General features: G+C 55.8%; 1 protein-coding gene across 5 annotated transcripts in view; it reads right to left on the reverse strand.

Moving 5' to 3' along the window:
• Positions 1–398: 398 nt before the first annotated feature.
• The window catches only part of ERG (ETS transcription factor ERG), a 221,736-nt gene continuing 195,347 nt past the window's right edge, over positions 399–26,787 (reverse strand). For 3 of the 5 annotated variants that reach the window (XM_079766580.1, XM_079766582.1, XM_079766581.1), the window contains 7 exons: positions 20,641–20,844; positions 19,759–19,839; positions 17,953–18,024; positions 10,736–10,804; positions 10,044–10,100; positions 9,292–9,339; positions 399–2,315 (listed from right to left, as the gene is read on the reverse strand). In XM_079766580.1, coding sequence (XP_079622706.1) covers positions 1,795–2,315; positions 9,292–9,339; positions 10,044–10,100; positions 10,736–10,804; positions 17,953–18,024; positions 19,759–19,839; positions 20,641–20,844 — 1,052 coding nt within the window. In that variant the 3' untranslated portion in view covers positions 399–1,794. The remainder of the gene's footprint in view (positions 2,316–9,291; positions 9,340–10,043; positions 10,101–10,735; positions 10,805–17,952; positions 18,025–19,758; positions 19,840–20,640; positions 20,845–26,787) is intronic. The other 2 variants (XM_079766583.1, XM_079766584.1) reach the window with 2 other exon arrangements.

Below are 26,787 nucleotides of genomic sequence, written 5' to 3' on the forward strand. Positions count from 1 at the left end.
TTTAAAAAGTTATAGTTTGCCCTGAGAGCAATAGCTTGTTCACCCTTCGACCACAGAGGGAAGTCAGGGTGATGTGTGCCCGTGCTAACCTGGGATGTCTCAGCAATCACCTCAGCGTCGGGCCTGTTTCCACTTGGGGCACGGATGTGGAGGCCCCGGCGGGGAGCCTCCGGTCCTTCTAGGACTAGGAATACGAGAGAGTGGGCAAGAAGGGCGGAGAGCCCACGCTGTTTGGGGGCCAAACATCCCAGCTGCTTGGCTCTCCCTCCCGCACGTTCCCAGGGAGGTGATGAGATCATAACACAAGACGCACAACCATCCGCACGGGTTTCTCTCAGGCAACGTCAGTCACCGAAAAAGTGCGAACGCAGACGCCGGGGTGAGTCCGACTCGCCGTGCTAGGCCAAGCTTGTTTTATTACATACATTCTGCACTCTAAGAACTAATAACTTCGTATTGTAAACATTAAGCATACAGAGTGAAATTTCAAGGCCACATTCTATCACTGATTGTCTCTTTTGTCATGTATCTTTGGCTGGCCGAGATCAACTCGTAGTGTATAAATGCATAAGTTATATAATTATTATATAAAAAAGGGGGGGGGACCGCATGGACTTGTATACTTCATTCTGACAAACGCACAGCGTTCGCGACTCGAAGGGAACCCTGGAGCCCGCCTGGCCCAGAGCCGGTGATGTCGGAGCGCAGCGGCCCAGAGCGTGTCTCGCCGGACCCCCCCACCCCCGGGGAACAGAGCCCCCATGAAGCCATGCCGTCCCGAACGACTCTTTTAAATATCAGACAATTCCAGTTACAATTTTTCTTTGGACAAACAAACAAAAAAAAGAGATGCATGTTTTCGTGTCTGAATCCCACCACTGCCCCTCGCTCCGTTCCGCCACGTCCTCCCTCTCACTGGCTTTGGTGTGGCACTGACCGCATTCAACCGCGAGTCCCCGAGATGCCTTCTCCGCAGTCCCAACACCGTCCCCTGTCCAGCCTGCCCTGCTTGAGCTCCCGCCCAGTCCTGCCTCCTCCGGCTCGGCCCCTCCCACCCGCCTGCACATCCTCCAGCCCTCGTCTGCATCCACACTCTCTCCACGCACGTGCTCAGTCCCGCGTCCGGCTCCCGGTCCCTGGAATACTGTAAAGGAGTTGGAAACTCTGGGTCGTCTTCACAGTTTGGGAGAGCTGACCGCCCTCCGTCAAATGGAATGAATCCGATTTCACCCGGAACAGCAGACGCCGATGAGTTCCGTATCAACGTCTGTTGCACAGTCTCTCTCTTTTTTCTTTTTTTGCTGGTTTTGTTTTGTTTTTGGTATGTTTCTGTTTTTAAATACAGGTAGTTTTCCTTCCAATGGTGTTAGGAACGGTACGGTAGGTCCAGACTGTGTTTTCTGGAGTGCTTTGGTTCTATCCCGGTTTGCATGAGCAGGATCCTGGACTCTGCAGAGTACACACGTCTTCAGACCGCTTTTTCTTTGGCACTGTGTCCTATGACCTCATGCTTCTACCTACAATGTCTTTTACAAGGTTGGCCCAGAGATTCCAGGGCCGTATACGTCCCATGGTTCGCATCCGCTTGATTCCTGTAGTAATACTTTGGTATATCATTCCCTCCCGCTAAGAGTCTTTGGATCTCGTCCCTGGCTTCCTTCCCCATCCCCCGCCCAGCTTTCTCCTTCCTCTTGAGGCACTTTTTTTTTTTTTTTTTTGATTCCTGGTCTCCAATAGAGTGTGTGGCAATGTCCTGGCGCCCGTGTGCTGTTGGGAAAGGCCTCTCTCGGGTCTCTAGTAGTAAGTGCCCAGGTGAGAAGGCATGTGGCTGGCTGGCAGCCTCGTGTTAGGGTAGATGCCTCCGGTCGGGGAATTCCAGTACGGGTTCGGGGCCGCGAAGAAACTGGACGAGGTCACGGGGAGGGCCGGGGGGTGGGGCGCCACAAAGTTCATCTTCTGCGGGTGGGCGTGGTAGGAGCCCATGTACGGGAGGTCCGAGGGGTACTTGTAGAGAGATGACTCCGGCGGGTGGGGCTGCAGGGCCTGGGCGATGCCGTGGAAGTCGAACTTGTAGGCGTAGCGCTTCCCGTGCACCTTGGTCATGATGTTCTTGTCGTAGTAGTAGCGCAGGGCGCGGCTGAGCTTGTCGTAGTTCATGTTGGGTTTGCTCTTCCGCTCGCCCCAGCGCCGGGCCACCTCGTCGGGGTCCGTCATCTTGAACTCCCCGTTGGTGCCCTCCCAGGTGATGCAGTTGGAGTTGGAGCTGTCGGAGAGGAGCTCCAGGAGGAACTGCCAGAGCTGGATCTGCCCGCTCCCTACAGGGGACAGGAAACAGACCGGTGAGGGTGGGGTGCACAGAGAGGCGGCCTTTCTTCAATGACAAGGGGGTGCTACGGGGCACCCGGGGCCCTTTCCCAGGCCAGCACCCGTCCCTCAGACGCCGGGGCCTCCCGTTATATTGATAACTGCCCGTGGCTGGACAGGAGCCGCCTGGCCCATTCCCAGCAGCTGCGGCCAGAGGGACAGACCAAGGCTACGGGAGATGGGCCCCCGTGCCTCAAGGAGGGGCACAGTCTGGGATGCTGTTCATGCTCCCGAGGTTCCCTGCGATCAGACTGAAGCAGGGGTCCACTAGGGCCCCAGTGTCCTCTTCCCCTGCCCTGTCCTGCTTCCTCCCTCCCTCTCTCCCAGAACATGTCCTTAGCTAGTCACACGCACAAGGATCCTTATCCCAAACGCTGCATCCAGGGAACCTGCCCTAGGACAATGGCCCTTGGTGACCAATGGTCTGGTTACAAACCCAAGTCCTTCCTAAAATGCAGAGAATTCCTATGGGGCGGGTGGAGGGCAGGCTGGTCCCGTCCATTCCTGACTTCTTAGAAGAGCAGCCAGGTCAAGGCGATGTTTTCCGGGGTGGGGGGTGGAGGGCCCATTTTTCCTATGCGGTGAGGCAGCATGTGCCGTTATGTGGATGGCAATGATGACTTAATGCCATTTATATTGGCTAGGTCAAGTGAAATAATAAAAGTCAGATTTAGGAAATGAATCCTAAAAAGTTTATGGAAAAAAAATAAGAGAATGGAAATAAACACCATTATTTCTAACATAACATTTCGCTGGCACTCGGAAAGCCATTCTGTCAAAACTTTTCCTAGAACAGAACGCGCCCACTCGAAACGAGGAAGTTTGGAGAAGCGCTGGCCCTCTTCCAAACCAGCGCGCCCCTTCCAGCATGAGGCCAACGCGCCGTCCTGGAAAGCCACGTGTGCGCCCGCCCGCGCTGCGGTGCCAACTGCGCTCACGAGTTTCCAAGGGAAGAAGAAGTGCAACAGTGAGTGACTGCAGGTCCCGGGGGGCGGGGGGAAGGCAGACGCCAACGAGGTCGAGGGGGTCTTGCTTGACTGGGGTGCCCCGTCAGGATTCTCCTGACCCCCTGGGAGCCAGCTTTCAGAGATGCAGCTTTTATGTTTTCTTAAATTCAGAGACAGCCGTAACCGGTTTGGCTCAGTGGATAGAGCGTCGGCCTGCGGACTGAAGGGTCCCAGGTTCGATTCCGGTCAAGGGCATGTACCTTGGTTGCGGGCACATCCCCAGTAGAGGGTGTGCAGGAGGCAGCTGATTGATGTTTCTCTCCCATCGATGTTTCTAACTCTCTCTCCCTCTCCCTTCCTCTCTGTAAAAAAACAAATAAAATATATTTTAAAATAAAAAATAAATAAATTCAGAGACAAATCGGGCACAACATCCTCACCACGATGTTACGATACCTTAAGCTGATTCATGGCTCGCTAAAGGGGAGAAGCATTAAATACTGACAGTCATACTGAATCCCAGGAGAGACCCAGGGGTGTCCCGACAGATGTTAGATGCTCTGAAAAATGCGTCAGAAGCAGGGCCTTTCTCCTAGACTCCCAGCGACAGCGGCCTCGGGCTTAGGGCCACGAAGACCACCTTTTACCATACTCTCAGCGAGAACCCAGGGACGTGACCGGATGGCCGAAGTCGCTTTAACGGGCAACCACTCAGGGAACCGATGTCACGTAAACCTCAATTACGAGTTTGTTTTTCACTCAGTCCTTCTCACCAGCTCCCTGTATAAGCTGCCCGGCTTGCAACTCCTCGTTCCCACGCTGGCCACGTGGAGAGGGCTGTGTCTGCGAGCCCACCCCCCGCCAGCTCCGTGAGAAAGGTCAGCCTCTCCTGGCTGCGTCCCGCAGGCGATGGCGTCGGGTCCAGCTGCACATTTGAAAGGTATTAGCAGCTTGTAGGGCGTCACCCCGGGAGCCTTGGCCTTCTCGGGACCACCAACTGTTCTCAATCAAGTCTTCTTGCCCCCAACGTTTCATTAATATGCATGTTAAACACACACACGAAGGATGGTATGGGAGGACCATATGGTTTCAGTGTATATATTGTAACCAAAGGATTAATACTTGGGGAAAAAACACCCATATGGGACCTGGGGATAGAGAAGAACGTGGATTTTTGATTTAGCAATCTGACATATGCTTCAGGATAAACAGGGAAGCAGCTGAAAATAAATATTCAGTGAGCCTCCTCCCGCGAAGAGCAACTCCACAGATTTGTAGACACACACAGCCCTTCCTATGCAGCCAAAAGAATACTCGGTATCGACCCAAACCCGGCACTGCCCCTCAGGACCTGTCCCCCTGCCGCTTCCTGTGCCCACGTGGCCCACGGGACCAGCGGGCAGCGGGGCCTCCATCTCGCCTGCTTCCGAAGCACACGCTGGCCCGGACTAGAACCCCTGGCTGGATACTCAAGCTCAAGAACCGGCTGAGCATTGCTCACTGTTTGCCCTAAATGAGCCCTCAGGGCCTGGGCTCTGGCCTCTGAGCATCCCCAGGGTCTGTGGGGATGAGATCTGTAAGCAGCATTCATCGCTCAAACCTGAGAACCCCACGTATATGCAAGCTCAGCGGACGCGCAGGAAACGGACACTATGCCCGGCTCATTCACAGCTCCATCTGATGCCCATCACCAACGCCACCATCTGACGCCCATCACCAACGCCACCATCTGACGCCCATCACCAACGCCACCGCCGCAGCACGAGCACGCTGCCTCCCCGGCGAGAGCGTCGGGTGCACGCAGTAGCCGGGAAATCGCAGTGGCAGGGGAATTAAAGGGATGCCTCATGGCCACAGAATCTCAACAGCAATCTAGTCGGTTCCTTTACTGTCAAAGCAGTAACGTTGAGTGCATTTTAGACCAGTGGGAACGGGTTCCAAGGCAAGATACCTAAGGTGTGGGAAGTTTAGAGTGACTTGGGTCGCTCGCTGGCCAAACACACAAGTAAAAGGAGGAGTTCTTATAAGACACAAGCCTCCTGTAAGCATCACCACCGGCTCCTCACGAATAACAACTGTCTCAAGAACATCCTTACCACCAGGAAGGGGAAGTCAGGTCTGACCAGGGCAGACCTGGGCGGTGGGGGCATCATGGGGGGCTGCCCGCCTCCAGGAGAGCCTGGCGGGGTGAGCAGCGCAGGGCTTGTCAGAGGCCGCCAGGCAGCCCTTCCATTGTTCAGAGGAGAGAAGAGAAACAGGGCGGCAAAGAGTCCAGACTGAGCACAAGAGGCAGAACATCTGGACGGTTTACAAACCGCAGAGCAGAGCAGGCAGGCGGGCAGGGAGGCAGGGAGGCAGGGAGGGAGGGAGGGAGGGAGGGCGTCAGCAGCTGTGGGACGAGCAGGGCTGCCCCTGAGCAGGACCCTGTGGGGACAGCTGACGGAGGGCCCAGCAGGCTCCACGGTGGCCGCTGTCTGGGGCCACTTTCTCCCACGGCTGGGATGCCGCACAACACCGTGTGCACAGCCCCCACCGTGTGAAAATCAAGGCGGCAGGCGTGGCCCCAGGACCCGTGTCCCGGGCTGCGTGTGGCTCAGAAAGGACTTGCTGGAGAGCCCGGGTGTCCGGCGGCCGCCAGGGCCACTGTGGTGACAGCACTGCTGGCTGGATCCTGGCTCCACCACGGATGGGACCTGGGGCAGCTCCCCCAGTGCTGTGCCTCGGTGTTCTCACCTGTAAAACGGGCTGATGGCAAGGGCACTGCCTTCAGGACACTCTGAGGATGAACGCAGTAGGTGAACGCTCCTATTCTGACTGGTTTGGGCTGAAAACCCAAGTTTAAAGGAAGGCACGCCCCTGGCCTGGAGCCGGAGGAAGCCCTGGCTGCTTCCTGGGTGCCAGAGACGCAGGTGACTCATGTGCAGAAGGTCAGCGAGGGTCGGAACCCTGCCGCAGGCTGCAACCCTGAGTCACCGCACAAACCTGCTCTCCGGCCCACACCTGCGAGTCCCCTCCAGTCCCTCCCGGGGTCCCCTCCCTGGGCCTGGCGTTGGGAAGTTCCCAGTGGGAGACTGGCCACGCCGGAACCCCCTAACAATGAGCAGAACATCCTAAAACAGTGTAGGGTTTTGCCTGAGCCACGTGCAACGTCCCGGCCGCCAGGGAAGGCTCCTCAGGGGTCACCAGCAGCCACCCAGCGTAACACCACGGGGCTCTCTCGTGGAAAGGTGGCCTCGGTCCATTCAAGGAGCCACGTGAAATGCTCGGCCCGCCGGACGGACACAGAGGAGCCGTCCGGTCCCCATGGAAACCCAGGGACACCTTTCCCAGCAGGAGGAACACGGGCCAAGCGCACACCAGTGAACGCTGGGGGCGGAGATGGAGCGACGCTGACATTGCCCGGGCATCCATGCTCTGTGATGTCATCCTCCCACCGAAAAGTGCACGCTGTGCAAAGAGCCAGCACTGGGAGTGACGAGGGGTTTATTTTTCAGAGCGCGGAGTAAGGGACTCCGACAGGAAGGAGCATTCACAGGAAGATGAGACACACTGGTACGGGGAAAGGCCGTGTGAATCCAGCTGATGGGGCCCAAGGCCGGATGGAGAGAAGGCCTACTTCATTACAAGCTAAGGAAACGCCATCTTCGTGTTCAGGTCAGGAGGAGGGTGCCGCCACCTCCCCCAAGGCCGCTGAGAGAGGGTTCAGGGGTAGAAGGCGGTCCTTCACTCAGATGTGAGTGTCCCTGGCTACTTAGGTACCAAGACATCGTCCCAGACCTCCTGCCTCCGCCCAGGCCCTCTCCCCACAGTGGGCATCCCAGCTGCTGGGCACCTGTGCCACTGTGAGAGCCGAGGCTCTGTTCACGGGCCGGCCACTCTCGGGGGCCCCCCCTCCCCTAAGCCACACCTTGGCGCTGTGACATGGCGGGGGCCTGCATCTCACTGGCCAGCGTGTGTGCGGAAAGGCCAGTTTGGCACCCCAGGCACTTCGCTCCCTCCATCCCTGACCTCAGATCCCCTCCCCCCAACCAGGGCACCTGAACAGCTGTTAACCGCATGGCGAGCCTTCCTTTCTCTCCCCTCACTCCCCGTTCTCCAAGACCTTACCCCCCCACCCCTCCCTGGCTTGCTCAGGGCAGTTTAGGGGAAGGCAATGAGAGACGTTGCAGACTGAGTCCGGGTTCAAACCTGGCCTCCCTCTGACTGGCTGTGTGACCCGGGGAAAGTTACCCACTGTCTCTGGTCCTCCGAGTCCCCTTCCATTGGATGGAGGTAATGACCTCCGGCTGCCAGGACCCTCGGCGTGAGCGCCCGCGCAGGCATCATGTGGGGGAGCAGTCAGAATGGGGTCTCACGTCACCGAACTAACGCTCCAGTGTCCAGCTTCCTCCTTTCCATGCTCGCGTCTCCCCTGAGCGCTGCTCCAGGCCCACCCACCTCTCTAAGCACCTCGACTCACAGCCATCGCTTCAGTTCGAAGGCCAAGGAGGCCGCTGCAGACGGAAAGCCGACCACGGGCACGAGGAGGGACTGAGACCCCAGAGATGCGCCACCAGGTGGGGCTCGTGTTCGAGGGTAGTGCCTGCGGCCGCCCTGGCTGCATGGTGTGGCCATTACCTACGGCCTCTCCATCCATGTGAGCTCCCTGGGGGTCAGGAGCTGTCTTATTGCTCTTGCACTTATTTCTTCAACGAATACCGTATTTTCCGGCGTATAAGACGACTTTTTAACCCAGGAAAGTCTTCTATACACCCAGTCGTCTTATACGCCGGAAAATACGGTAATTACTGAGCACCTGGTGGGGCCCGGGGGAGGGCAGTAAACAAACAGGCCTTCCTAACCCGTCAGACGCTTAAAGAGTATTTGCTGAATTCGTTGACGTGAACTAAAATAGCATGTGAAGATGGCAGGCTCTCCGTCAACATATTTCATGTCCCCAAAGTGCAGCCTCCCTCGTGGGGACGTGTGCTGAATCTCAATTTTTCCACTTCCAGCCCGAGCTTGGCCTCAACGTTCAGGAAATGCACGTTCCAGCTCGTGCCGGCAAGGTGCCCGTGCCATCCTGGCGTTTGGTTTGCTGCTGAGAAGACGCAGCCGGCGCGGTGGGCTTCTGCAGCCCGGCTGGCTCGGATCCGAGTGCCAACAAATAAAATAACGGGGTTGGCGCTGACAGGTGCCCACCCTCGCCAGGCCCGGGCTAGGAACGGGCCAGGTAAGAACCCGCCCTTTCTCCTGGCATGGAAGTGGAGAAACAGACCATTCTGAAGGTAACCCTGAATTTGAAATCGTAGGGTTGCAAGTAGCATTCTCCTTTCTGAAATATGATTTACCTGCTTGTGTAATATGTTGAATTGTGCCCCCCTCCCCCCCCCCCCCCCCGCTTCCCCAAATTCACATGTTGGAGTCCTAACCCCCCAGAACCTCAGGATGTGACCTTATTGGACACGGGGTCTTTTTGGAGGTGATCAAGTTAAAGTGAGGTTATCAGGGTGACCCTAATCCGATATGACCAGTGCTGGTATGAAAGAGTGACAACACGGGGTACAGAGACCCACGCAGAGGGGAGACAGGTGAAGGGACGCAGGCAGGAGGTGGCCGTCTACAAGCCAAGGAGAGAGTCCGCACCAGGTCCCTCCTTCAAGACCCTCAGAAGGAACCAGCCCTGCAGACAGCTTGACCTTGGACGTCGTCCTTCAAAACTGACACAGGAAACATCTGTTGTCCAAGCCTCTGTCCCCCTCCGTGGCCCTTTTTCTAGTGAACCTGGGAAATTCAGGCAGCGTGGATGAGGTCATGATGTCCTTTGCGGAAGTTAAAATCTTCATTTATAAACCGGCCCGTATTTTTCCGCTTGGGCGACTCATCCAGCGAGACCTAACCCTGAAACGGGTTCCGTGGAAGGAACTGGTCACCCTTGCCAACGTGTCTTTCACAACATCCACTGCCATAAAGGTTAGCAACCACACCAGCCGTATCTCACCTGGGTTTGCAAGGCGGCTACTCGTTGGTCCAAGGATCTGATAAGGATCTACAGAGAAAAGAAAAGAAAAGGAGTCAGACCCCGAAGACACAGCTGTGACTCGGGGATGGCACTGTGGGCGTTCTCCTGACCGTCTTGTGCTCCCCGATCTCAGAGCTGAACGTGGCCCCCACACCAAGGTCACCTGGCATCACCCCTGTGTTAGATAAAACTTCCCAGGGGAACCAAGTGCCTTGCTCAGGGCCTCCTCATTCGGCTGAGCTCAGACGTGGCCTGGGGTTCACCCAGCCCGTGCTCTATCCACCCCAGGACACAAATAGGGCACACGAGTTACATCCCCAGTCTCCCGGCTCCGTGTGGGCTGTGCGGACAGCATCCCTGGTAACATGGACTCCCACTGCGCTGCCGCGCAGACTGGGCACCAGTGTGGGCATTGCTGCACCTGTGGCACCAGTGGGGTGTGTCTGGATGGTAAGGTGAAATTAAAAGGACTCGTGGGTCACACAGAGACACCCTGTGTGCAAGCGGGATGTTCCCTCCACGTTCACTGAGCAGACTGTGGAGATGTTTAACCAACTCCCCAGTCATCCTGGCCGAGGAGACGGATCGTTCCGTCCCCGATTGACATAGGGAGGAGTTGTTGTGAAGAAGACAGAGCAGCATGAGTCTCGTTGAGAAAAGGACACATTTTAGAAACATGCCCCCCCAACCTGCTGCTTCTCTCATGGCCACCGGGGCTCCCGGACACATACCTAGCTGAGGCCGCTGGTCCTCGGATTTGGGCACTGCGGAAGGAGATGGCTGAGCAGCTGGACGTGAGAGAACAAGGGAGACGATTAGCTGTGACTTACACGTGGCCACTAGTCTTGGGTGCTGTTGTATCATCGTCCCATCAACTACCTCAGTGATGTAACAGCCTCCCTTTTATAATAAGATACGTCTCACAGGAAGGAAACATGTCTTTCCTCATGAAACCAAATGTGCACATTGTAGCAAAAAAAAAGCACTCTGTATTATTTAAAAAATGTATTTGTACCCCCTTTTTCCAAAAGAAAAGAATCTGAGATGGCGTACAAAACAGATTTAAACAAATCGCAATATAAAATAAGTGAAAGGGAAATGATCAGGAAAATGAAATAAAGCAAGGGCCACTTTACACGTGGCCAAGACTAGGAAACCACTCAGCGTGTAATCTGTATGCAGCCGTCCCGGGAGGCACGCGTGAGTGCGCACGGACGTCCACGACACCAGTCGTTTCGGTGTGTGTGGAAGTGGGTGTCACCCCAACAGAGAATCGCTGCCTCTGAAGACTAGTTGTGCCTGCCTTGCCGATGGGAGGAACACGTTCCATGTTGGAAAAGCACAGATCAGCTACAGAAATGACGCTGACTCCATCGGGAGGGACCCTGTGACTGGTGGGGGGTGGTCGGAGCCAACACCGTACCTTTCGACTGGGGGGCGGGGTGGCCGTGACCGGTCCAGGCTGATCTCCTGGGTGGTTCATAAGGTAAATCTGTAAAGACGAACAAATGGACTAAGAGATCAATAATTTACTTTCACCACAGGTATCTTCTATGCCTTTTGCTTTGTGTTTATTTGAATAAATACTGTGCGAGAAAAGCCAGTAATCCAAAGAAATTTTCAACCTGGATCCCATTAGATTCGGGTTTTATTTACAAATGATAACTTTGTGCATTTTATTGATCTAACATTTCTACCCGTTAATCTGCAACCCCCGCTGACAGATTCCCCCAGAGCCTGCGGACTCTCCCACGGTAACCTCCAACCACAGGTCATGGCCACATTGAATGTTTCTTCCCGTCTAAGGCGTCCTGCACCCCAATGGGACTGATCTGTATCCAGCCCCCCCCCCTTTTTTTTTATCTCCAGGACCATCGGAAACTGAGCCCACAGCTCTGACGCATCAACCAGTTCTGGCCTGAGGTCTGCACCTCCGCCCACCACATGATGCTCGCGTTCCTTTTCCGTTTCTTCCGTGGAAATGAGCTCTGCCTTCTTATCCTTATTCTCCGGCTGCCCCCCTCGGCCACCCCTCACTTTCTCTCTCTAATCTCAGCCTTTTACGTTGAATCACTCTTAACTGTCTCCTTCTTTTCCTATGCAGATGTCTCCTCTTTCTTCTTCTCGCAATGAATTTAGAATTCCTCTAAAATAAGTGGCATGACATAAACGGCAAGGCTGAGAGGACAGCGTCCCCACCACGTGTCAGCAATGAGCGTCAGGGCCTCCGGAGAGCCCAATCATCCCTTTGCATGCATCACGTGTGACCACTTGCCCCATCAATCTTTATGCACTTTGCACATGCCCATTTAATACCCACTTCTGCCTCCTCGGGGCGAGCTCTAGCAATGGTTAAGAAGACTCTAAGTCATTTTAAGTTTCTTTCGAAAACATATTCCCGGGACACTGTTACGCACGCTCCAACTGTGCACACATAAAGCTGCTCCTACCTCCATCTTAGTACAGAGCCATTTCCAAAAAAACAAACGACTTCTCGGACTGAAGGGTCTCAGTTCAATGCCACGGGTCATTCCGGGCCAAGCGAGAAGCCACAGCCAGATGTTTGGGACGTCTTCGCTGCCAGGCACCTGGAGGTGGCTTTAGCATCGCCCTTGGAGGGCGGTGCTATGCCGCTGGTTCTAAGCCTCGCTTTAAACAGCTCATTTTACCTCTGAGCCTCGCTTTAAACAGCTCATTTTACTGCACTTAAAACTGGCAATTTGGTGGGCCCATCTCCCCAAAGCTGGACTACGCTGCGGGAGACGTGTCTCTCCCTATTTTCAATCCCAGAGAGAAGAGCGGTGAAACGCAACGTGATCAGCACAGAGTGGCCGCCCCTTACTCGGCCTGCTTGGCTGCAAGCCTCCCCGGGGGGTGGTCGCAGAAACCCTACCCTCGGGCTGGACGACTTTTCTGCTTAAACTCGGCCACGGCTCGCCACTCCCTGTCGGCTGGCACCGACCGCCAGCCTCTCCCACCCGGCTCCTCAGTCTCACTTCTCTGGTGTCGGGGTTGGTTACCCGCGGGGATTAAGCCGGCAGCCGCTATCCATTTACAACGAACAGAATGCCAACGTAAGTTTCTGGGAGTGTTTTGCATAGGAATGCTCATCCAGTTGCATTTCGTCTGAAAAATGGTTAGTTAGCCCGAGTTTCCACTGGAGAGCTGTTTCAGAACCAAAGGCAGGTCTACCGGCCAGGCCATCCTCCAGCATCTAGCCCAGTTCAGGGGCAGAGATGACCCGTGTGTCCTACTTGTGTCCTGGAGAGCACGGGGCTGGAGGCTGGGAACCCCAGGGGCTTCTGGGTACCAAATGCTGAAGCAAGGTAATATGTAGGGTGTCCCCAAAATTATATCCACCCACTTTGAATACTCATAAAAGCCGTGTTTTTAAAATACACTTCATTTTCAACAAGGAGCTATCAGCTGTTACAGTGCCGACACATTTTTGGGAGGACACCCTGTAGAAATACATTCTAGACCAGTGGTTCTCAACCTTTCTAATGCCGTGACCCTTTAATACAGTTCCTCAGGTTGTGGTGACCCCCAACCATAAAATTATTTTCGTTGCTACTTCATAACTGTAATTTTGCTACTGTTATGAATCGTAATGTAAATATCTGTGTTTTCCGATGGGGTCGTGACCCATAGGTTGAGAACCGCTAGCAGGGCCGCCTAAGACCATCGGAAAATACAGATATTTTCATTACGATTCATTAACAGTAGCAAAATCACAGTTATGAAGTAGCAACGAAAATAATGTTATGGTTGGGGGTCACCACAACATGAGGAACTGCATTAAAGGGTCGTGGCATTAGGAAGGTTGAGAACCACTGCTCTAGACCCTCGTTTCTCCAAGTGCGGTCCGCAGGCCAGCAATACGGGCAACCTCTGGGAGCTGGTGAGAAGGTCAGAATCTCTCTGCAGATGGACTCTTCCGGAACCCGCATTTACCAGGATCCGGGGGACGGTGCACACGGACACCGAGGAAGCCTGCTCCAGGCATTTCCGCGGCTGATTCAGAACGCTGTGCTCCGCAGCCAGTCACTCAGAGGCACTGCCCGAGAGTGGCCACGCAGAGAAAGGAGGGTGTGCACAGAGGTCTAGATCGATGGTTTTATCTGAGCTATAAGAACACTCATAGAATTAATAGCAAGTGTCAGTAGGTTAGTTTGCTGCTATTTTAAAGTAAAGAAAAAAAAAGTATTGCGGCTGGAAAAAATTAAACACCAAACTACTAAGAGAGAAATATTTTTGAGACTCTATTTCCACCCCCACCCTCCAAAAAATCCTCCTCAGGGTGTGGCACCATGTCCATTCTCCCTTGGAAATAAGTCAGGACCTAAACGACACCAAGTCTGGTCTGTAGCCAAGAATCTGCCATGTTCACATGAACAATGACTGGCATGTTCGCAAACATGTGACCAGGGAAGATAAGCGGGCTTTGTTTGCCTTCGTGACATCCTGGCCCGATGCAGCCTTATCAGGTGCCGATCACAGCTGAGGGTGCCCAGCCCCCGCCTCCACCTCGGGGGAGGGAGGTGTGTGACAGGGGAAAGGCTGGGTCGGCCTCCCTGAGATGAGGCACGCCCAGCAGTGACCCGGCAGCACCGTCGCCCTCGGGGCAGAGGCCGAGGGATTTACTGAAGAATGGCCGCTCCCTGCACATGGGCTACCTGCCCTCAGGGACAGAGCAGGGCTTCGCACACGGATCTGTGCACACTCCACTCTCCGGGGCCACTCAGTGCACTCTCCATGCCTCCCCAACCTTGATCTTCGAGGCGACTAACTCTTGGCAGAAGGGCCTGCTCGGGGAAGGTGGATTTCTAGCAGCGATCTGGCTGTTTATTTCTGTAACAGACTGTGTGTAAAAACCGAGCTTTCTGCACCCCATTACACCATTACACAGGCAGCTCGGGGTTACAGAGAGCATGCATGTGCCATGATCCACACCCCCACCTCTGGGTACTTGCTGGGAGCTGGGATCAGTTCCTGACTCTGAAAGAGCCTCCTCCCCCCTCCCTAGACATCACGCAACCAGGACAGCACCCTCCCGGCTCTTCCTGCAGTTCGCTTCCCACAGAGCTAACCTCACCCAGTTCACATGCTCCTCCCTCAAGCCCTCGGAAGAACCGCCCTCTGGCCCTCTTGACGTCCGCCCTCCCACTTAGTTTTCCAAGGGCCAGAACCGGGACTGTGGGAGAGCCCCCCTCATTCTGCAGGACCCACCCCACATTTACAGAGCAGCTCCCTGGATGGGGACGGACAGGCCTCGCTGGCTCCCGATGAACTCAGAGGCCAAAGGCAAAGGCAGAGAGACGAGAGCTGTTGCCGGAACCAATCTCTAACCCAGGTTTCATGGGAGGAAGATCCAGACGATGAAGTCGCTCTCCTGTTTTCCTCCAGACATTTCCACAGCCTTCTAACCCCGCCGCCCCCCAAGGCATGGGGAGCTGGGGCATTTTACAGGCCTCCCCCCCCCCCCCGCCCCAGCTAGGTGTGCAGACATCTGGGTACAGTACAGTCATGGAAAAGGAAAGAATGTGTGCTTAGCCATTCGCTAAGATCCGGGCTTTCCAAAGCACCCACCCGACAGGGGAGAAGGGTTCCCACTGTCTGGTTGTGCCTGGTGGTGCTGACCGGACTACGCTGCCAACTCCAAGGGAGGGGTAACTCGTAATTCCAAGAAACCTTGGAGAGCAGCTGCTGGAAAGTGAAAGTCAAGGCTGCACTTGCAGGCTCAGCTCGCCACTCTCTTTTGATAACATCCTAGATGGCTATCAGGATGCTGGAGTACAGAATGTCCTCCTTGGCACACATGAGAGCTTTCACATAAACTGCCCCTGAGATGCCAGGTGGGGTGGCACGTGTCGCGGTCAGAAACCAGCTTGCACGTTCCTAGGAGTCAGACCTGTCTCTGTCCATGCCAGCTGAGACCACGAGGACCGTGGCTCCAGAGGCCCGCGCTCGGCAGGGGGGGTGGGGAGAGGGTTTCTGATGCTAATGACTGACAGCACGAGGAACACATGAAACACATAAAACAATGGAATGTACGTGATGCGCCTCCGCGCTACCACCTCCTAGGCGTGGGGGAGGGGCTGCTCTGGATGCTGATGTGTGGGAAAGGGACGGGGGCAGGGGTAGCAGGGGGTGGCCAGGGAGGAGGTGCATTCTGAATGGGGAACATTTGGGGAGAGCTCATAGGAAGCAGCCTGGGAAGAGGAGGGATGAGCGTGAATGGAGGAGTGAATGTCCACATGTGGTTTATCTGTCAGGTCCCTAAGTCTTGGCCGATCACGGGGTCAAACGGAAATGCCACTGCGACGTGACAGGGCAAGCAGTAGGGGACTCGGGAATAAGGGGTCCATTTGGGAAGATCAGCCACAAGAGGGTAGCGGCCCAGGGGTGGGTGACGCGTGGCAGGAAGGGAAGAGGGGGGGGGGGTGGGCAGCAGGACTGGGCGGCAGGACACAGATAGGCGGGAGGACGTGGGAGTGGGGGACTGGAGTGCACACGCCGATCATGACACGGCCACCCGAGGGTGCCGGGCACAGAAACCCGGGTGCCTACCCGGGGCTCCAGGCCCTCTCCAGGGGAAGAGTCCACGTCACCTCTTCTGACAGCAGAGAGATGCCCGCTGACCACAGGGACATGGTCACACTCCAGGGACCCCCTTTCCCAGGACTCCTGCAGCCTGGGGTCAGCTTGGCAGCCCCCCGAGCTGTCACAAGGATCCCACTGACACCATCACGGGCTGTCACACGCACAGGACCCTTCCTTCCAGGCCGAGCGCTGCCCCGCCCCACACCTACACCCTGCTCCCCGCTCCAAGGTCAGTCCCCGCCTCTGGCTCTCGGCAGCAGCTAGTTCCCCGCCTGCTCTCCTGGCTTAACTTCCTTCAGCTCAGGTACCACTGTTTGCGTCTCCTCCCATCACCACCGCCGTCCTCATCACGGGCATTTCTGACACAAACTGAGTCTTAGGAACACACCCTACTGCTAACGGAGATACAGAAGTGGGGTCTCTCCCGGGTCACCCTCAAATGACGGACGGAAGGAAGGACATGACCCGAGCCACGGGACGTGCATTTGAGTTTGACACCCTTGCCGTTCCCTCCGCTGAGGCACAGAGAGGGAGACCCAGCCTTCACCCTCCCAGCCACCCGTTCACCCGATGGGTCGTGGATCCCCCAAATCCACCGCAGCCTCAGACAGGAAACCTAGTAGACCCAGGATCCACTGTTCTAGCCACGTAGCTACAAGCAGCCAGCCTGCTGCTCTAACCACTGGGCATACCAACCCCTTTGGCCAACGCTGTCGGCCTCTGGCAGAACTCCACGCCAGCTCACAGCCCCGCTTTTGTAATGCATCAGAGGCATCATGAGATAGCATCACACAAACAAGCAAGCCCTGGCCAGAAGCCCCACAGACAGCGATTACTTTTCTTTAAGTAAGGATGGAGATGACTTTACACATTCACAAACCATTGTGATGCTCCTGCTCCCCATTTGCCCCAGGCCGCGCTTCCAGTGTGAACAGAGAGCCCTCGAGCTGGAGGTAACCGGGCGATGAGAGCCGTTCTCGGGACCCAGGCGGGGTCCATGGGACGGGCTAGTGTACTCTGCACCCCGGTCCCGTCCAGGACCGAGCGGCCTGCGCCATCTCTCGCATGCTGGATCCCAGCGCCCTCGGAAGAGCCTCCCACCAGGCTGCCCAGGGCCGGGGCACAAGCGTCTTCTCTGCGGTCGGGGAGCCGGGCGCCAGGACGCTACCAGGCAGTGTCAGGCGGAATGACACCCAAAACCTTCTTAACTGGGGCTCCTCGGCCCCCTACCCCATCCCCCCTTTCTCTCTGGGGAGAAACCGCAGCTCCAAGCTTAGCGCCCTCCCCAGCTCCAATGAGGTTCGTGAGCGGACAGGCGGTTGGGGTCCAAGGGCCACAGCCCGGGTCTCAGGGGACCGCGTTCCAGATCCGCATGGAACACGGAACAACGACCCGCCGCCCTGAGTCACGGCTCGCTCAGCTGTGAGGCTGCCATGACGACATCCAGCTTGTGGGGCTGTTGTCAGCGTGGGGAGGGGACTGGCTAGGGCACGCCGTCCCCTCCTGAAATGCCACCCCCCCCTCCTCCTCGGGGGGCATGCCGTCCCTCTCTGAGCCCCCACCCCCTCCTGCTGCCTCTGGTGGAGGGGAACTCCTCCTCCTGCTCCGACAGCGCCAGGCGAGAGGTGGCTCCTCTGTGGTGAAACCAGGACTGCCTGTCGCCTACATGTCCGTAGTGTCAGGGGATTCCTCTTGCCCGTGCTGTTCCCCGAGGAGCAACCTTAACCCTCAGGCCTGCAGTGAACGCAGAAGCAGGCGGGCTCCTGCCTGCCCGGCACCCACCCGGTGCATCTCTGCCCACCCGGCTCCCGGTGACGGGGCTGATCTGCTTTTCATTCCCCCGGGGTTAGAGGCGCCCTGAGGAGTGTGATCTGTGAGTGACATCAGGCTCCAAACCCCCAGAGGCCCATCGGACTGTGCAGGGCCCCCTCCGGGCGGGCCCAGGATCGGCTCTCTCGGGATCGCGTGACCCGGGTCACGGATCTCCCGGGCCGTCCCGGGTGGCAGGGAGCACAGCGCACAGGGGTGTTTCCGTACCTGGCCTAGTTGTAATTCTTTGCGTAGCTTCGGGATATACGGAAGTATTGGGGAAAATAAAAGCTGCACCCCCTGCAGACAAAAGGAGAGACAAACAAGTGAAGGTCTTCGGCTGCGTCCCAGGTCCATCTCCGCGGCAGCGCCCGGCCTGCCATGCCCGGTGACAGGGAGCAGGGGCCGGGGGGCCTGCGCAGGGCGTCCCGGCAGGAAAGGACGATGCCCGGGCCAGAGGCGGATCCTGGAGCTGGGAGCGGACACGCGACTCTCCGGGCCCCACGGGTGGGCAGGTGTCCCGCGTTTTGATTTTACAGCTTCTTGTTGAAGGGCATCCTGGTGCCCCACCACGTGCCCAGCAATCTCGATTTATTTTTAAAAATCCTATGGGGGGAGGGTGTTTTGATTTTGAAATTGCTCACTCAAAAAAAGTGAAATATTTTAGAGCCCTTGGAAAGCAGCCCCAAAGAATTGTATTTTGCCAACGACTATATGGATCTTATGAAAAATGAACCCACATCTCCACTCGAATGCCTCTTTTCCCTTTCTGTCTCTCAATCAACACGTGTGTTAAGTGAGCAGAAAATATTCCCTGTTCTCGGCTCCGTCCATGCGGAGGTGGGTGTCCCGGTCTTCGGTCGCTTCTACGCTTAACGATAACAAAAGGAATGACATCAGCGCTGTCTTGAAACTTTCACCCACTGTTCCAGTTTTTAAATAACCGTGAAATGATCACCAAACACATGTCACTCAAAGGTGTTTCCTAAGAGGGGGAAGTTACCTTAAGTTATTTGTGATTTCTGGCCACAAGGTCATTACTAAGCTAATGAGTGTAACCCACATGGGGAGAGTATCCTACACAAGACATTTTTTTTTTTTTACTTTACTTTAGCTTAAAAGCACAATGTTCTGAATTCTGAGGACCAAGATCAAGTGGCAATTTCACTGTGATACTCAAACCTGGACCCCCATGATACGTTTTAAAATAAAATGGCAAGTATCTGGAACACGGCTGCGTTTCTGCGTGAGGGCTGACCCCGAGTTGCCTGACTTGCTTACAGGGGTGACCTAAGCCCCGCCCTCACTGGCTTTACCCCCAGCCTGGGCCTGGGGGGATGGCAGAGGGTCCTGCAGGCTGAACAGTGGGGGTGGGAGGGGGAGGAGGGGGCATGGCCATGCTCCTGCTGCTGTCCCCTCAGGAGGGGGGAAAGGGACCCCAACTTCGGGCACATTCATGGGCAGGAAGCCCAGCCCCTATGCGGAGCCTCTGTGATGAGGTGAGGGAGTGAGGGAGGGAGGTTAGCCTGGGAGAAGCACTATGTTACCGGCTCCTGGGCTCAGGCAAAAATAAACAAACAAATAAAAGGTAGACTCCGTGGTTAGAGACAGAAGAGCAGGTACTCGGTTAGTAACTCGTATCATAGCCTCCAAAATCCCAACACCGTCTCCCTCTCCACAGACCCTCGCAATAAACACCGCCATCCTCCGACCGCCTTTCACAGGTGTTCAAAGTCTGTGCTAGAAAGACGAACGGCAAGACGGAGGCCTAAGATTGACCCCGGAGGAAAAAATAAAACGCCTGCTTGTCCTAGTCAACATTCCTCGAAGAATAAAAAAGAAAAAGAATGCTAAGGGCCCCTTTGGATCGGACATGCTCTTGGTGACTACAGCCAGCACAGCGCCTCCTACCTGTCAAAACCCCTCAAGCGTCCACCTCTGCTTCTGCCTTCCTGACACGCAGACCGGCCCACACTCCACCTCAAAGCATGCACCTGCGGAGCCCCTCGCCCGTCCGGGGCGGGGCAGCATTACCTGTGTTTCTAGCATGCATTAACCGCGGAGAGTTTTGTAAGGCTTTATCAACATCATCTGAAGTCAAATGTGGAAGAGGAGCTACAAAACAAAACAGCAACGTCAAAATGAAAAAAGGGAGAGAATTACCTTCCTTAAAAAAAAAAAGAAAAGAAGAAGAACACCCCCTCCCCGCCAGACCCTACCACCACAGCTGCTTGGCAGTCTCTCACAGCCTGACTGGTTAGCGTGTTAAAACTTAGACGGGGCCCCCATGTGACCAGGGAGTGAGTGGTGGGGATGCCAGGCAAAGCGTTTACCCCAGCGGTTCCGCCACCCCACGCTCGCCCTGCGCCTGTCCCCCGACCATGCTCGCCGTCTGAGGAGCGAAAGCATGCAGCAGACTCTGTGGTTCATGCCTCTCATCCCACCGCGCCTCCCCTTCCGTACGGTCCCGCCACATCTCATGAGGCCAGGTGGAGACGCCCCTCACACGTGGACGTGGGGTGTGACGGGGGCTTGGTTTAGCGCGAGCGAAGGTCAGCCCATACACCCCATCCTCGGGGAGCCCTGGATGCCTCCAGCTCATTGGGGCACCGTGGAGACAAGATAACGCGACCAGGTAAAGCTTCCTGTCCCTTGGGTCTTCGCGGCCCAGGGGACCCTGCAGGAGGCAGCTGAGTGCTAAGGTGACTCTCTGGCTTCCTCTAAAAGCGCCGAGGACTTCTCAGCCTGCGTTCGCCTACGGCATCGCCTTCTAAGCGACCCGCTCTCTCAGATGCTCTCTGGGGACTGTGTTAGGACAGAAAGGTGCTGTCGGTGAACTGGACGGAACCCTGTGCAGCTCACGTTGACAAGAGCCACACCCACAGGGGCCTGGGTCTGGAGCGGGGGCCCTCTTACTCTCTCTGAGGTAGTGGAGGTGGGAGAGAAGGATGTCGGCGTTGTAGCTGGGCGTGAGCCTCTGGAAGTCGTCCTTGGTCATCTTGCACAGCTCCTTGCCGTCGATGTTCTGGAACAGCAGGATGTCGACGTCCGGAAGGCCGTACTCTTTCACGGCCCACTCCAGCCACTGCCGCACGTGGTCCGTGCTCCACAGCGTGGGATCTGCGGGGGGATGGAAACATGCTAGGTCAACTCCTGGAGATGGGTTTCTGGGGCGGAGTCAGGGGTGGAGCTAGGCTCCGGGACAGGGCATGACCTTGAACCATGCTCTCGGACAGGTCATGACCTTGAGTCAGGCTCTGGGATAGGTCATGGCCTTGAACCATGCTCTCGGACAGGTCATGACCTTGAGTCAGGCTCCGGGACAGGTCAGAGAGAATGTCTGGGGGAAAGACAAAAACACCCACTGGCTCGCACACACAGATCACTGTCCTTAGCATGAACTGTCCTGGAAGTTTAGGCTTCCTTCCCCACGTGCCCCGCCGTTGCTCGGATACTCTAAAGTTTCCTGCAGGGACGGGGGCGGGTATTCTTTGCCCCCATTTACATTCATTTTAATCTTTTCGCTTAAAATAAGTATGAATAAATGGAAAACTTCCTTAGAACACGACCAGTATCTTTATAGGAAATTATGACTTAGCAACACATGTCAGGAAGATGCTAATTATAGATTACAAAAAGATCCAAAACAGCATTTACACAAGGACAGAATGGGACAGGAAGCACAGGTACAACCCTGGCCCTGCCTGGGAGCTGGCCCTGCTGGGAGCGAGCCGTCCGTTCCATGTTTTCCTGCCGAGAACATGGCTGTGCAGCCAGCTCGCACCTGCAGGCTCCGGGCTGGCCTGGCCGCGACTCACATTCCGCAGCTGTGGCGCCCACACGCCCACAGGATGCAGGCAGGCGATGGCTTCACGCTCCCCCGAGTGTGAGGGAGGGGACCTGGGAGGGCAGGGCACTGGGGAGAAGGAGCTGGCGATCCCCAACAGAAACACAGCCAGGGCGCCCCACCCAAACGCCTGGGGGCCGGGGATTCAGGGCGCCCACTGGCAGAGGGGGCTCCTCCCCAGTGGCCCTGGGTTCCCAGACACCTGGGCCGGGAGCAGGAGCCCGGAGCTGTGACCCCAGCGCCTCTCAACTTGCTGCGGCCTCTGCAGGTGCCTCTCGTCTCTGTTTTACATGTAAAATGTGAGCTTAACCCGCCCGCACAGGCCCGCGGGGTCAGGCTGCCAGGATGCTCTGGTCACGGTGAGTGAAACGTTCCGGCGTGGAAGTCAGTCATCCTACTGAATCACTATTTAGCTGATCATTTTAGCCCTGTTTGGTCTTACTAACGTCTAGGCCAGTGGTCGGCAAACTATTAGTCAACAGAGCCAAATATCAAAAATACAACGATAGAAATTTCTTTTGAGAGCCACATTTTTTAAACTTAAACTTCTAACGCCACTTCTTCAAAATAGACTCCCCCAAGCCGTGTTATTTTGTGGAAGAGCCACATGTGGCTCACGAGCCGCAGCTTGCCTACCACAGGTCTAGGCTACCCACGAATGGGGCATGGCGTGTGCCGGTGAAATCAATTTAAGTTTACAGGAGCAATAGTGATAGTGAAAAATCTCCAGACAGTCGTGTATCTGAGTTCTCTTTCCTCCCTCCCTCCCTTCCTTCTTTCACTCATTCCCTTCTCTTTCACATCTTTTTAAAAAGTTAAATGCATTGGGTGACATTGGTTAATAACATATAAGTTTCAGGTGCACAATTCTGCACTACATCACCTGTGTGTTCCATTGTGTGCTCACCACCCTGAGTCTAGAGTCTCCTTCTGTCACCACCATATGTCTGACCCCCTTTAGCCTCGTCATCCTCGTCCCACCCCCTTCCTCTCTGATCACCACCCCACGGGTGTCTGTGTCTATGAGTCTATTTGTTGCTTTCTGGTTCGTATCTCACGTGAGGGAAATTATAGGGTTCTTGTTTCATGGATATTTCTAATAGAAAGAAATGACTTCAAATCCATGCACACTACCCTCGCCCCACCCCCTCCTGCACCCTCCAGGAGTAACCACTGAAGTGCATGCTTGCGTCACGGCTATGGATGCCGATACTGTCACCCCATCACGCACACGCATTGCTTTCTGTTCTTAGAGTTCACAGCAGTGGCTGCTGACTGGCTTGGGGCTCTCCGCCCTGTATTTTCAAGATGTGCCCAAGTTAATGCATGCAGGTACACTCAGCCATCTAAGTAGCTCTCCGCACCCCTCCCATACAAATATGTCCAATTTACTGATCGATGCACCTCATGTACTGTTTCTGCATCCATGTACATGCGAAGGAATCTGCATGGTCCACGGGAGATGGAAAAACTTCAGCTGCCTGGTCTTGCCCATGGAGGTCCTGACTTAATGGCTGGAGGGCAGCCCGGACATGAGGGTTGTGCAAAGCTCCCTGGGTAATTCCAACGTGCAGCCCAGGTCAAGGCCACCTACCCGGGCCTCTCTGCTCAGAGTGTGACCCTGGGACCAGCAGCATCGCCATGACCTGGGAGCTCATTAGAAATGCAGAGTCTCTTGCCCTGGCCGGTTCGCTCAGTGGATAGAGCAGTGGCCTGCGGACTGAAGGGTCCCAGGTTCCATTCCCAGCCAAGGCACCTGCCTCGGTTGTGGGCTCGATCCCTAGTGTGGGGCGTGCAGGAGGCAGCCGATCAATGGTTCTCTCTCCTCATTGATGCTTCTATCTCTCTCTCCCTCTCCCTTCCTCTCTGAAATCAATACAAATATATGTTTAAAAGGAAAGAAATGCAGAGTCTCGGGTGCCCCCGGGACCTGCTGAATCAGGGTGTGCATTTCCTCAAGCTCCTCAGTGACCCCCGTGCACACTAAGCTTGGGGGAGTCCTGGTCCAGGGTGCGTACCCAGATGTGCGACTGCCGGGTCACAGGGCGTGTGCCCGGTCACCTTCACCAGCTGTACTGGATTTCAACCCATATTCTAACCCTCTCTCCCCATCAGCAATCAGTGCGCCGACCCTGCAAACAAAGGCGGAGCCCGGCTCTCCTGCAGAGAGGAGATCATCTACAAAAACCCCCACCGCCCGAGACAGGAAGGCGTGCCCTCCGCCGTCCAAACACATGGGAACAGCCTGTGAGTCTGCAAGCCGAACGTGAGGTGCAAGGTTCACTTTCTCCGGCTCACCGGGGTTCAAATGGCTCTTTTTAAAAAAAAACAAAAAAAAAACAGTATGTTTTTATTGATTTCAGAGAGGAAGGGTGAGGGAGGGAGGGATAGAATCATTGATCAGCTGCCTCCTGCACGCCCCCTGTGGGGATCAAGCCCACAATCTGGGCATGTGTCCTGACTGGGAATCAAACCGTGACCTCCTGGTTCATAGGTCGGTGCTTAACCACTGAGCCACACTGGCCAGGCCACACAGCTCTTGGTCACTGGGTCAGGACTCTGCTTTCAGGGTGACAACGTGCACGACTCCAGACTGTGTTCACAGGTCTCTTCTCTCCTTTCCCTCACGCACGTCATGATGCTCACACAGACAGACATGCATGGAACAGTGGCCCGGACCCCTCACGCAAGTCCTCCTGTCCTCAGTGCCGTGCAGAGGACAGGGCCACCTCTCAGAGGCAGCCTCCCTGTCCCCCTCTTCTCCCCAAGGCATCTCCCGGGACTCCTCCAGGAGACATTGGCCAAACTTGGCTTCTTTTCGCTTTGCTTTGCCTTGAACCACCGGGCAGGGCCAGGGTAACCACTGCCTAGAAACCAGCTCACCGGGAATGTCCTCCTCTCAGCGGCAGGACCAGAGTCTAAGGATGACACACAATTCCCTGAGAGCCACAGGGCCCTGCCGCCACGGCGACAGGACATCGTAGGAGGGCAGCCACCAAAGCCCAGGCCCTCCCTGTGCCCGTCAGCGGGTCCCCCGCCCGAGCCAGGCGGCTCCGGCTCAATTGTCTTCCAGTGACGCCTATGCAGGACGCCAGGCACCAGCTTCTACACCGGCACCAGCTCATCTCTGAGATTTCGGTGAACACCGTGCTCCCGGGCTCCGGGCGGGAGTGTACGCTGCACCCACCCCTCCCGGAGCCCTTTGGCCACGCGATCTCCGTGCCTTCTGAAAGAATACGTGCACGTTCTCTGAACCACAAACCCCACTCCCAGAAACGCATCCTAAGACAGTGGCAGAGGATGTGGGAAGTGATTTATGCCCACGGATGTCCTCTGTGGGTTGTTTATGATGGTGCCGCGCTGGAAACACCCGAACTGCCCACAGGGCTGGGAAAGCGAAACCCACACGCCTGGTGCGTTTACCGGCAGGAAAAGCCGCTCGGGGGGATTCAATTGAAAAGTCTGAAAACACTACGGCAGCAGCATCGCATTTTGCGAAGGAAGAGAAGTATGTCCCGGGAAAGGATTTTGGAGGAATATGCAGCCAAGTGGCAACTGCCTTTTTCTGGGGAAAAGGCGATGGAGATTTTAGATTTTTATTTTTTACTTTTCACGAAACTGTATCTTCTCTTTACTTTTTCCTTCAAAAAAAGCAGATAATGCCTGGGTTAAAAATTATTTATTAAAAAAAATGTATCCTCCCCTACGTTCCAAATCAAAACAAGGTCTTACGGGGATTAAATATAGATTTATATGGGTACTTATTTGTCACAGGGTTTTTATAAAATTTCAAGGGTATACAATTTTCATCTCGGCCCGGTCCGTGTGGCTCAGTGGTTGTGTCGACCTATGAACCAGGAGGTCACGGTTCAAATCCCGGTCAGGGCACATGTATGGGTTGCAGGCTAGATCCCCAGCGGGGGGCGTGCAGGAGGCAGCTGATCCATGCTTCTCTCTCGTCACTGATGTTTCTCTCTCCCTCCCTCCCTCTCCCTTCCTCTCTGAAATCAATAAAAACATACTTTCAAAACATTTTTCATCTCGCTTGCTTAGCTTGTTCATGGGAATTGCTTCATTTGAAAAGAATATAATTAAACAAAGTCAGGCTATGTCCGTGTGCTTTTGGGATCTGACGTCCAGGCCTCTGCCCTGAGAGTTTATAAGTAACAATTATAAAAAGGAAGTATGGCCCCTTGCTGGGGTGAACGGGGACGTCCCTCTCCGGCTTGTGCACCCCAGCTCTGCGACGACTCTCAGGGGGGTGTGACAGAGACCAGTTTGAAGGGACAAGCCCACCCTCTGCCGGGTGGAGCACGTGGCCCTTAGCTCATCCGGCCCTGCGGTCTTCCCAGACACTGCCCACCCCTCTGTCCCACAGCCACACACTATCACTGCCCTCTCCGAACCAACACCAGGCCTGTGCCCACACAGCACCCACTGCTTCTGCGGCTACCTTCACCCGCACTCACCACGCCCTGGGGGGCTGCCCTCCGTTGCTCTGGAGCTGTAAGTACTTAGAGCGAGTCTCTGGGCAGAGAAGTGATAACAGGCCTGGAGGCCAGGCCCCCCCCAGTGACAGCCCACACCGAGCCCCGTCCCGGCTCCCTGGGCCAGCGGGGGTGCTGCAGCTGCAGACTGGAATTTTCTAGGGCTCAGGCCAAGGTGCTGGGACCCAGCTCACCCTTCCACTCCCCAGAGAGCCCAGTCGAGTCTCTGGGTCTCCTCTGAGACCCATGACATGTCAGCAAAGCTTTCCTGCTTCTGTCCCACCTGCCGTCTGTCCCACCTGCCGTCTCAGAGGGAGCTCACAAGGTCCCACAAGATTCAACGGGCCTCGCCCAGCGAGCGTGGGTCAGTGGATGAACGTCGACCTATGAACCAGGAGGTCACGGTTCCGTTCCCGGTCGGGGCTCGTGCCGGGTTGTGGGCTCGATCCCCAGTGTGAGGCGTGCAGGAGGCAGCTGATCAATGATTCTCTCTCATCACTGATGTTTCTCTCCCTCTCCCTTCCTCTCTGAAGTCCATAAAAATATATTTAAAAAACGATTCTACAGGCCTTCCCTCCTTCCCTGACCCGCAGGCCTGGGCGTGAAGGAGAAAGGGGAGGAGGCAACAAGGGAGTCCCCACGAAGCATCAGCTGTGCCCGCATTCAGACGCGGCGACCACACCGTCCGCCTCCAGGTGGTGGGGCGCCTCGGGACACGTCACCTCACCT

This window comes from Cnephaeus nilssonii (assembly GCF_951640355.1).
Source record: "Cnephaeus nilssonii genome assembly, chromosome: 3".
NCBI classification, from domain to species: Eukaryota; Metazoa; Chordata; class Mammalia; order Chiroptera; family Vespertilionidae; genus Cnephaeus; species Cnephaeus nilssonii.